The sequence below is a fragment of the Portunus trituberculatus genome, chromosome 50, assembly GCF_017591435.1.
Source record: "Portunus trituberculatus isolate SZX2019 chromosome 50, ASM1759143v1, whole genome shotgun sequence".
Taxonomy (NCBI): domain Eukaryota; kingdom Metazoa; phylum Arthropoda; class Malacostraca; order Decapoda; family Portunidae; genus Portunus; species Portunus trituberculatus.
This window is the reverse complement of record NC_059304.1, coordinates 31,062,934-31,074,952: the sequence shown is the minus strand read 5'-3', so window position 1 is coordinate 31,074,952 and position 12,019 is coordinate 31,062,934. Positions and strand designations below refer to the sequence as shown.

Sequence of the window (12,019 nt, the reverse complement as noted above, 5' to 3'; positions counted from 1 at the left end):
TTTAAATTTACCTTTGTGCGATCAAGTGGCTCCCTTTGGGTTAAAAGTGCTTCATGACTTTCATTGGTATCACATAGCAGTGGTAGAGCAGGAAACCAGGTAGAAAGGCGTGTTCACCGATAGCACTTATCTCTATTTTTTGCACATAAGCAGACATGTAATAAGTGTTTTCCAAGTGTTGGGATCATCATATGTTCATGCGAACCTTCAATCCCTTCACTTCACGGATCATTTTTCTCGCTAGTTTTAACTTTAACTTTAACTAGTCCCTCAGACTAATCCACATCCTTATCAATAACAAGTCCCAGTACAATTCACTCCTCATCCTCTCAAGTCTTGTAACTAGAGTAATCCAGATCCCTTTTAATGCCGTAATTTTCTAGTTTACCCCCCATTAGTGATTGTATTCATAAGTGTTTACTTAAGCATAATCTAGGTAATTTCCAAGGTTGCCTTTATTATCCCTCTGCCAAGTTCCTCACTTAAGTAATTCACTTATCATTTTTTTTGTTGTTGTTTGCTTAACATCTAACTGTATCTATTTAATATGGCTTCTGCTCAGTTTAATGTTGAAGATTTTTGTGCTGACCCGTCTCTGGAACAACTTAAAGGTACTAACATAAAAAAAGACCAATGGAAAGCCATCGCTAAACATTTTGATGTTCCCATCACGTCTCAGATGACTAAAGAGGTCATTAAGAATGTAGTTGTTGAACATCTAGTGCAAGAAGGTCAGTTGCTAGGAAATGCCATAGAAGAGTTAACTCCCATGTCAGCAGCCTCTACGAGGACTATAATACACAGTCCCCAGGAAGAACAGGATAAGAGTAGGATAAGTCAGTGGGAAATTGAGAAGCTTAGACTAGAATACCAGATGCAAGAAAAACAAATGCAACTACAGGCAGAAAGAGAAGAGAGAGAGATGCAACTACAGGCAGAAAAAGAAGAGAAAGAGAGAGAATTTCAGTTACAACTTAAAAGGCAGGAGAAAGAGTTAGAAATTCAGGAGTTAACCCTACGAAATGACGCTAAGTTTAGAGGGGAAGAAATAGATATAAAGAAAAAATTGGCAAGCTTTAATCCTGCTACAGCTGCTCCTCTAGTTCCCCTTTTGATGAATCTGATGTTGACGGGTCATTTCGCGCTTTTGAGAGCATTGCTAATAGGAATAAATGGCCCAAGGATCAGTGGGTGTCTCTCCTTATCCTAAGCTAGTAGGAAAAGCTTACAGGGTATACAACGGCCTTAGTGATGAGGTAGAGTATGAAGAGATCAAAGGTAACATTCTAGACGCCTACTCTATCACTTCTGACGGATACAGACAACAGTTCCGAAAGTATGTGAAACCAGACTCTCACACCTATGTTGAATTTGCTAGTGAGAAACTAAGACAATTTAAGAAATGGTTAGCCGCCCTTAACATTACCACCTTTTCGGAGTTGCTCAATCTAATGGTCCTGGAAGAATGGAAGAACAAGTTACCCTTTAATATTCTGAGGCATGTGGAAGAACGGGAGAGAGTGATCTTATGTCTGCCGCTAAAGTGGCTGATGCCTTTGCTTTGTTGATGAGATCCCTGGGTAGTAGAGGTCGTGGTTCACCATCTAATGTTAGGTCCTCCTTTGGGGAAGGTTTTGGGGCGTGGGTGGTAAGCCGACCGGATTCTCGCCAAATGCGTATAATTCCCACTGGTGTACATACTGTAAGAAACCAGGTCACACGATCCAAAAATGTAGACACCCAAATTGCAAGGCCTCTCAACGTCAACATCCTTTTGTGGCCCCTAAACCCAACACCTTTGAGAACAAGAAACCAGTGGCCCTAGCTAACCCTGTCAACTCTCCTCTAGAACTTTATGACTCATACACGTATCAAGGTAAAGTGTCCCTGACTGATGGTAAAGACAAGGCAATAAATGTCAAGGTTCTGCGTGATACAGGTGCTGCCCAATCCATCTTAAGGGAAGATGTCATCCCTAACATCAAACAGGCTTTCACTGGGGAGAAGGTGATCCTTACAGGTCTCGAATCACAGCTCTCCTATCCCTTGGCTAACATTAGCTTACAGTGCCCCTTCATTTCAGGAGAGGTTGAGGTAGCCATTAAACCTGGTGAACTGCCAGTACCAGGGGTACATCTTGTACTGGGTAACGATCTTGCGGGTAACTTGGCTGTTCCAAACTTAATTGTTCTTGATTCCCCTTAAAAGAAAGTCCCACTAAGACCCTGGACGAAACATCCCCTCACTTCTTCCCAGTGTGTGCAGTCACCAGGTCTCAGTCTAAGTCCCCTGCCCCTTCACCACCTCCTCCACCAATGACTGCCTCTACTGACAACTTGTACAATAACATCATTTCAAAGGAGAATTTGATTAATGCTCAGGAACAGGATCTCACTTTGGCTAAGATCAGACATGTTGCCAGTGAGACAAAGGATATGTCTAAATTGCCTTGTTTTTATTATCAGGAAGGAGTCCTGATGCCTGCCTATAGACCTCCTGAACTGAAACAACTAGACACCTGGTCAGAAACACATCAAGTTGTCATCCCCTTGTCTGTAAGACCAGCCATTATAGAACTAGCTCATGATGGATTGTCAGGTCATCTAGGCATCCAAAAAACCTACAAGAAGGCTCTTCAACATTTTTTTGGCCAGGAATGAAAAAGGATGTGTCACACTATGTAAAAACATGTCATATATGTCAAATTGTGGGTAAGCCTAACGAACGCCTTGTGCCAGCTCCTCTGACGCCTATTCCAGTTCAGACGGAGCCCTTCGAAAAGATCGTTCTGGACTGCGTAGGGCCCTTACCCAAAACCAAACGAGGGAATCAGTATTTGTTAACCCTCATGGATCCCACTACCAGGTACCCTGAAGCATTCCCTCTTAAAAACATCACATCAAAGACCATTCTTAAACATCTAACTACATTTTTCACCTCGTAGGAATTCCAAAACAAATTCAGTCTGACAAGGGTAGCAATTTCACTAGCAATTTTTTCCAACAGATAGTGAATGAGCTAAACATCGACCATGTAACCTCCTCGGCTTACCACCCCAATCCCAAGGCTGTCTGGAGCGGTTTCACCAAACATTAAAATCCATGATGAAGAAGTATTGCTTGGAGCATCAAGGAGACTGGGATGAAAGTATCTCTTTCTTCTCTTCGCTTTAAGAGAATCTCCTCAAGATTCTTTAGGTTACTCCCTTTTGAATTACTCTATGGTAGACAGATCAGGGGGCCTCTCAAAATATTAAAGGATCAATGGTTTACTCAAAATACTCCTTCAAGCCCCAGTGTGTCTGACTACATCAGTAACCTTAAGAATAAAATCAGTGAAGTCAGATCTTTTGCTAAATCAAACTTCCTCAAATCTCAAACTAAAATGCAACAAAATTCTCTTCCCAAATCTGTCATGAGAAGTTTCAAACCAGGAGACAAGGTTTTACTTTTCTCCCCACTCCAGGCAATGCTCTTCACAGTAAGTTCATGGGACCTTATGTTGTGGCTCAAAAACTAAGTCCATTAAACTATGTGGTCCACACTCCTGACCGTCGTAAGGATTCCCAACTAGTTCATATTAAACCTAATGAAACCTTACCACTCCAGAGAACCAGAGGACGACTTGTCTCGCACTGTACCTGTATGTCTGGTAGGGAAGGAGTCTGGTCCTGTGCCCCCCGAGGAAGAGTCCGACATCGAATTCCTCTTCGTCACCTAAGGACGCCCTCAAACAGCCAAATCATGTCCAACCTTGATGAGGTTTTTTCCTTAACACCTTCACAACAGTCTGATCTTAAAAGTTATTGCTAGACTTTTCAGAAATCACAGGTGACCTTCCAGGACTTTGTACTACTATCCAACATGATATAACATTAATATCTAATGACATCAAGCCTATAAGACAACCAGCCTATCGCATTTCACCCATTAAAAGAGACTTGATGAAAAAAGAGATAGACTATCTCCTCTGTCATCACCTTGCAGAACCTAGTATATCCCCTGGGCTTCTCCTGCCTGTTAACATCTAAGCCAGATGGTAGTAGTCGATTTTCCACCGACTACAGGAAATTAAATAAAGTGACGGTACCAGACTCCTACCCATTGCCCTTGATAGAGGACCTTATAGATAGCATAGGAGAAGCCAAATTTGTAACCACCATGGATCTACTTAAGGGTTACTACCAGATTCCCCTCTCGGACGAGGCCCAAATAATATCCGCCTTCATCACCCCCTTCGGGCTATACCAATACACAGTGATGCCTTTCGGCTTGTCTAATGCTCCTGCCACTTTCCAGAGGGCTATAAATTACATCACTTGGAGGGAACATCTGCCTATCTGGACGACCTGGTGGTGACTTTGGACGACTGGGTGACACATCTGACCCGTCTCCGGAGGCTGATGGGTCGGTTGCAGGAAGCCGGTCTTACGATCAACCTGGCCAAGTCCACCTTCGGAAAGTCTACGGTGGTCTACCTGGGACATGTGGTGGGGAACGGCAAGGTTTGCCCCAAGAGAGCAAACGTGGAGGCCATCCTTGGCTTCCCTGTCCCTACCACCAGGACAGCTCTCATGAGGTTCTTGGGGATGGCCGGTTTCTACAGACGGTTCTGTAGGAACTTCTCCACCCTGGCCGCCCCCCTGACGGACCTTATCAGCACTTCCGTCCCCTTCCACTGGACCCCAACCTGCGACCAAGCCTTCCAACATCTTAAGGCGTTCCTCTCCTCGGAGCCAGTGGTCTGGACGCCAGATCACTCCCGCCCCTTCCATCTACAAGTGGACGCGAGTGGAGTTGGAGTGGGTGCTGTCCTCCTACAAGTGGACCCCACAAGCAGCATCCTCCATCCCATCGCCTATCACTCCGCCAAGCTGAAGAAACACCAACTCAACTACTCCACCATCGAGGAGGAGGCTCTGGCACTCGTCCTGGCGCTCCAACGTTTTGAGTGCTACCTTCATCCTGGCCCTCAAACTACGAAGGTCTTCACCGATCACAACCCTTTGGCCTTCCTTCACGCCATGAAGAACCGAAACCAACGCATACTTAGGTGGGCTTTGTTAACTCAACCCTTCAACTTGGAAGTCCACCATATCAAGGGGGTGGACAACATCATCGCCGATGCCTTATCAAGATCTCCTGTCTCACCTCCTTCATGAGCCCATTACGGAGGTCTTAGGGAGGAGGAAATGTTACGGCCCGCCCGTAACATACTCCACTACCATCACCTCCTCCGCTTGCTACCTCGTTCGCCACCTCTCCACCTCCCCTCCACATCACCGTCTCATGAAGCCCCGCTCCTGTCCCAAAGTAGGATTCGCGCGGCCCCATTCGACTCAAGCAGAAGTGTTAAGCGAGCTCCCTAATTTTTGGAAGGCAGTCGAGGTCAAGGCCTCAACCAGTGAACACACCGCCTCTTGGAATACCATGGGATCCACATCACCCAGCACTTCACCACTGCGACACCTCATAAGTATCACTTCCCCTCGTCCCGTTTTTCCACATTTCCTCCATATAGGATTAGTATTATTGTTAGGTATTGTTAAGTTGGGTTCTTTAGGGTTATATTTATTCATGTGTTGTATCTATCTGTATATGTCAGTTTCATGTGTGTTTTGTTATTGGGTTATTAAATAGCTTCTTAAGTGCCCCTTTGCATATCCTCACCAGCTGAACCTGCAGTGTTTTTTTTATTGTTATTGTTCACCGGCTCCCCGATGCCAATCTTACCCATTTAACCGGTGAATGTAACAACCAACAGAAATATCTTTGTTTTAGATGGTCAGATAAGATTTACCAATTCACATGTCTACCTAATGGATTTTCAGATGGACCTCGTCTCTTTACAAAACTTCTGAAGCCTGTTTTCTCAACACTAAGACATAAAGGCCATAACATCAATAGTTATATTGATAATACGCTTATGTGTAGTAGCTCTTTGCCTAGATGTTTTGATAGCATGAATGACACCATTCAGTTGTTGCAGAGAGTTAGTTTCTGCATAAATGTGGAGAAATCTGTATTGATTCCCACTACGCGTATTGAATATTTAGGCAATGTTATAGACTCGGTGGCCATGACTGTTACCCTGCCTGTACGTAGGAGGGATAAGATTATGCAGCATTGCTCTCTTTTAGTCACTAAAAAGAAAGAGAAAATAAGAGTTGTGGCTATAGTGATTGGACTGCTGGTGGCTGCAATCCTAGCTGTAGAGATGGGGAAGCTGCATTATAGGAGAATGGAAAGGGCAAAGATCAAGGCTTTGGAAGAGGCGGGTGGAGATTTTAATAGATGGATGGATATTACTGAGGAGATTACAACAGATTTTAACTGGTGGATTAAGGAACTGAAAGCTCAGGACAGGAAAATATTCAGAAAGGCACCAGATACTGAGTTGTTTACAGATGCTTCAAATCTAGGTTGGGCAGATTGCATCAATAGCATCACTGCTAATGGCAGATGGTCACCAGATGAGGTACGTTTGCACATTAATGCACGTGAATTAATGGCTGTATTATTCACATTGAAATCTTTTACCTATCTCCTTAGAGGATTGCACATCAGGGTGTTATGTGGTAACACCACAGCGATTAATTACGTGAATGAGATGGGAGGTGTTAAGTTGATAGTTTGTGATGATATTTGTCGGGACATTTGGAAATGGTGTGTTAGTAATGGTGTATGGATTAGAGCCTCTCTCATACCAGGCAAGTGCAATGTAATGGCAGATGCAGCATCACGTTCCTTTAATGACAGGCATGAGTGGCAGCTGAATGAGATGATATTTAAGGAATTGTGTTATATATTTGGGACTCCTTGCATAGACCTGTTTGCTTCACGTTTGAACAAACAAGTGGCTCAATTCTGTTCATGGACACCGGATCCAGAGGCTGCATTTATAGATGCCTTTACAATTCCATGGGCAAAGTTTGACTTAGTTTACCTCTTTCCTCCATTCTCTCTGATCTCTCGATGTCTACAGAAGCTACGGGAGGAAAGGGCCAGAGGTTGGATCCTAGTTCCACTTTGGCCATCGCAACCTTGGATGGGCGTGCACCTTCGGATGCTAGTAGAGGACCCTCGGGTCATACAGAGCAGGAAGAATGTGCTACTGCATCCGTCAACTGCAGAGGAGCACCTAATAATGAAACACACAAATTTGATGGCTTGTCAGTTGTCAGGACACAACTGGCAGCACGTGGAATATCTAAAGAAGGTACGGAAATAATCATGGCTTCTTGGAAGCCAGGAACTGAGAGACAAAATAACACTCACATCCGGAAATGGTCACAATTTTGTTGTAGAGGGAACATTAATCCCCTTGCGCCGTCTGTAGCAGACATCTTAAATTTTTTGTTTCATAATTTTCACAGAGGTGTAGGTTATGAAAGTATTAACACGGCGAGAGGGGCTCTCTCAGCCCTAAGAATAATGGTGGAAGGCTGCAGAGCGGGAAATCACCCACACGTCAACAGATTTCTGCGCGGAGTTTTCAACTTGCGCCCTTCTACACCCAGGTATGCGATGACCTGGGATGTGAAATCTGTGTTACAGAAGACAAGGATCATGGAACCACTACACTGCCTCTCTCTGAAAGACTTGTCGCTAAAGTTGGTGATGCTGATGGCACTGACACAGGCAGCCAGGATCCAAACTTTGCACTTATTATTGCTGGAAAACATTGCATTTGGAGAAGACTCAGTTTCAGTTATGTTAGGAGGTAACATTAAGCAATGCAGGCAAAAATTTAATGTTCGTACAATTGTGTTTTAGAGCTTATACTCAGGATTACAGACTGTGTGTAGTTAGGCCTATGAAGGAATATAAAGAAAGAACTGAGAGGCTGCAGACAGAATCTGGGAATGCAGATGGGAAACTACTCATGAGTTATATAAAAGCTCATACGAGTGTTTCTAAAGACACGGTGGCCAGGTGGCTTAAGACAATGTTAGGTAAATGTGAGATTGACACCAAGCGGTACACAGCTGGTAGTATTAGACCTGCATCAGTCTCTATGGCAAAGGCACTGGAAGTGCCAATTGCCACTATCATGGCAAAGGCTGGCTGGACGCAGGAAGCCACATTTGCTAAATACTATAATAAGGATATACAAGGGGACAAAGACTCTTTTCAAGAGGCGGTGCTAGGCTCGGTATAATGTATGTTTTGATCTGTTATGTCCATTGAGGATAATGTTATATTTTCATGAAAGAAGATTGGGACTTTGTAATAGGGAATTTTCTTTACACCTATTTACAAGATTTGATTTTTGACTGAATTATCTGCATACAACACCCACATGACTTTAAAATCTCATGTGAACGGCGCTATCTAGCAGACAAGTGATTCGCCGAAGTAAAATTACAGAAGTACATGAGACTAACCGTAGATTAGTTGAAGTGTGCTTCAGATTTTGCGAGGCACATCACATCTGCTAGATGGAAGAGTTCACATGCCCTCCACTCCTTCCCTTTGTTAATTGATGGTTCTTGGGTTATATAATGACAATTTCCAGACTGGAATGGTTGGGAGATGATGCTTCATGTGGGTAGTTGTATCTTTAAAGACTGACAGTGTGGCAAAGTGTAGTGTGTCTCATGTGAACTCTACCATTAAGCAGACGTGATGTGCCTCGAAAAATCCGAAGCACACTTCAACTAACCTACTGTAAGTCTCATGTACTTCTGTAAATTTAATTATCATGTTAAAGAATTCTGGAATCATGAAACATTGAGTGTCAATCTAGGATATACTGTGGTATTTGTGCATTTTCCCGATTCATCCTGAAAAAATAGTGCACCCCTTATTTTATCGTGATTCATTGTCAAAATAAAACATTACAAACCTATCGTATCGCTATCGGTGTATGCTCCTGCAATTGTTGTGTGGCACTCTTTGTATTCGTTGCATGATCATTGTATTCGTGGCCTTCCAAAAACTATATAACAATCCAGATGATAACACGATAACCAACTGAAAGCCAAACGATGATAGAACAATAACATAAAAAACCTACCACAAAAATTACACAATACACTGTGGTCAATCACAATTGCAAATCGAGTCTGGGACAATAATAACACTATACTGTAAACCCAATGAATCAATGAAGATTTTGTAGGCAAAAAGTAGCCCTGATTCCAGTGCCTTACTCCAGTTTATGTTCTCTCTACTTACTCAAGGTGTAATTTGCTGCAATATTTCACTGTACATGGTGTGGTCAAGCCACAGGTAATATCTGTAAGAATCAGGGTCATATTCTTGGAGGTGAGGCAGAATTTGGTGGTAGTGGCCATAATGTTCCCTCTGCACAATCCACAAGCTAACAAAGCACTTATGAGCCTTCCTCCCTTGCTTCTTCTTTTAATGTTGGTTAATGTTGAGCAGGTGGGTTAAATAAAGTTGAATCTTAAAGTTGTTGATCAACAGGCTATTCATTTCAAGTTCATCTGTGTAGTACCCATCAGTGTCCTGCAAGGAAGCCATGAGAATTTCCATGGTGCATGGGATGTGATGCTGTGACATCAATAGATGCTGCTGTGGAGCTGTGATGGCCAGGTGTGGGCTAACAATTTATAATTATACAGGTGTGAATTCCAGAAAAAATGGTCATGTTTGTCAGGCAGCATTTGCGTAATTCGTTCAGATGTCATCCTGTAGGTGTCTGTTATCACTGAACATCGTACAGTTATTGATGTAACTTCAAGTGACATCTTATCTTTACCATGTGGGTTGTGTAGCCATCATGGTAGTGTCATACTGCAATTGTGAAAAACAATTGATAGCAACACAATATATTGTTAGATGGTCATCCTATGCTTGTTATAATCTAAGTAATATTGTGTGTCTATCTCACAGCTGTTGTGTGATTGTCTGGCGGGTGTCATTAGCCATGGGATTCGTCAGTTATTGTGCAAAAAGTGTAAGTTGTGCTCAGTCGTATGACATTCACCTCTCATCGTGCTGTGTGGGATGTGGATTTTAGGATAGCTAGATCGCTAATAGCCTTGACAGAACCCACACTGATGATCAGATGGAAGATTGTGAAGTGATAGGTATTTAAGAATTTTACCTATTTATTTCTTTTTATGTAGGAGAGGTATAAGAAAAGGGCAATAAAAATTGCAGTAAAATTAAAAAGCATATTAAAGTGCCAAGCCAAGAGCATTATTAAAAAACAGAGGACAAGGATCTTGAAGCCTCCCTCTTGAAGGAGTAAAACAAAAATAGGAAGATAAAAAATACAGAAGCAGGCAAAAGGTTCCAGAGTTTACCAGAGAAAAGGATGAATGATTGAGAATACTCTTGCATTATAGAGGTCAACAGAATCAAGGTGGACAGAATAGAGGTGAAAGAATGAGGAAAGTCTGGTGCAGTGAGGGTACAGAAGGATGGGAGATACTTGAAAATGACATCAGAAGAGTAGTTGGCATGAAAATAGTAGTAGAAGATAGCAAGAGATGCAACACTGTAGCAATGAGAAAGAGGTTGAAGTCAGTTTGTTAAAGGAGAGAAGATGATAAGATTATCTGTCCACTCTGTCTAAAAGTGCAATATGAGTGGAACCTTCCATACATGTGAAGCATACAGTAGAGAGAGAGAGAGAGAGAGAGAGAGAGAGAGAGAGAGAGAGAGAGAGAGAGAGAGAGAGAGAGAGAGAGAGAGAGAGAGAGAGAGAGAGAGAGAGAGAGAGAGAGAGAGAGGAAATGTTTTTACTGTTGATAATATAAATATAATACAAAAAAAATCCTAACCTTAATCAGTAATCTTACCTTTCCAGTGAGGCCATAGCATTCTGGTGTGTCAAATGGCAAATTGACTCTCAGCTTTATTGTATGCAAATGGAAGGTGAACTCAATATTCATAAGTAGATCAAAATTGATTATGTAGCTTTTGTTCTTCAAGAAAGCCTCACTTGACCAACTTGTCACATTCACTTCCACCGGGATTTCTATACATGCTGTAAAAGAGAAACAAGGTCAAGAAATGGATTTTCACATTTTACATTAAGTCTTAGAACTAAAATTTTACATTTAATTATTGCTAAAATATATATGAGTATATATAGCAATGTTATTCTAATACACATAAAATAACAAGTGCAATAAAGAAGGGGCTGTTGTGGTATAGTGGGATGAGAGTTTTTGGGGGATTAAGGAGTTCTTAAGAGCATAGGTTTGAATCCTGGCTATGGTCTGAGGGTTGGAAGGGCATCCACTTCGGATATCAGTTCCCAAATTCCAAAACCAATGTCCTAGCCTTAATGAAATAGGGAACATAATGTGAAAATCACATGAAGTGAACATGACTACTGAACTGAACTGTAACATGTTCAAGGTTTTACTCTCTCTCTCTCTCTCTCTCTCTCTCTCTCTCTCTCTCTCTCTCTATATATATATATATATATATATATATATATATATATATATATATATATATATATATATATATATATATATATATATATATATATATATATATATATATATATATATATACACATTAAAGTCCCGAGTTACGTCAGAGTTACGTTCCTCAAACATGACGTAAGTCGATTTTGTACGTAACTCAAGTTTTTGTACTTTCAAAGCATATTATCGAGTTTTCAACCAATCATTTTCTATGGTTATTCAGGTAAGTAAAAGGTTATATTGTTATATTGGTATATTATTTACAACTATATAGGAATATATTGATTAGGGCCGCGAACGCGAAGGACTGCAAGTTGCCAAGAGGGGCGGCCTGAGGCCGCCAGGAGGGTGGGCCTGTCGAATGTTGTGACGCTCAGGGCGGACAGCTGGGAGCTTTGTGGAGTGCGGTAGGAGTAGAAGCATTATATAAGTAAAAGGTTATATTGTTATATTATTTACAAGTATGTAGGAATATGAAACACAAGCTTGTTTTTGTTGTTGATTAGGGCCGCAAATGCGAAGGATTGCATGTTGCCAGAGAGGTGGATGCCTGAGGCCGCCAGGAGGGTAGGCAGGTCGAATGTTGTGATGCCTAGGCCGGACAGC

General features: G+C 42.0%; 1 protein-coding gene across 7 annotated transcripts in view; it reads right to left on the bottom strand.

Moving 5' to 3' along the window:
• The window catches only part of LOC123500148 (mucolipin-3-like), a 608,730-nt gene that overhangs the window by 362,682 nt on the left and 234,029 nt on the right, over positions 1-12,019 (bottom strand). For all 7 annotated transcript variants that reach the window (XM_045248826.1, XM_045248829.1, XM_045248827.1 and 4 more), the window contains one exon: positions 10,775-10,962. In XM_045248826.1, the coding sequence (XP_045104761.1) occupies positions 10,775-10,962 (188 nt within the window). The remainder of the gene's footprint in view (positions 1-10,774; positions 10,963-12,019) is intronic.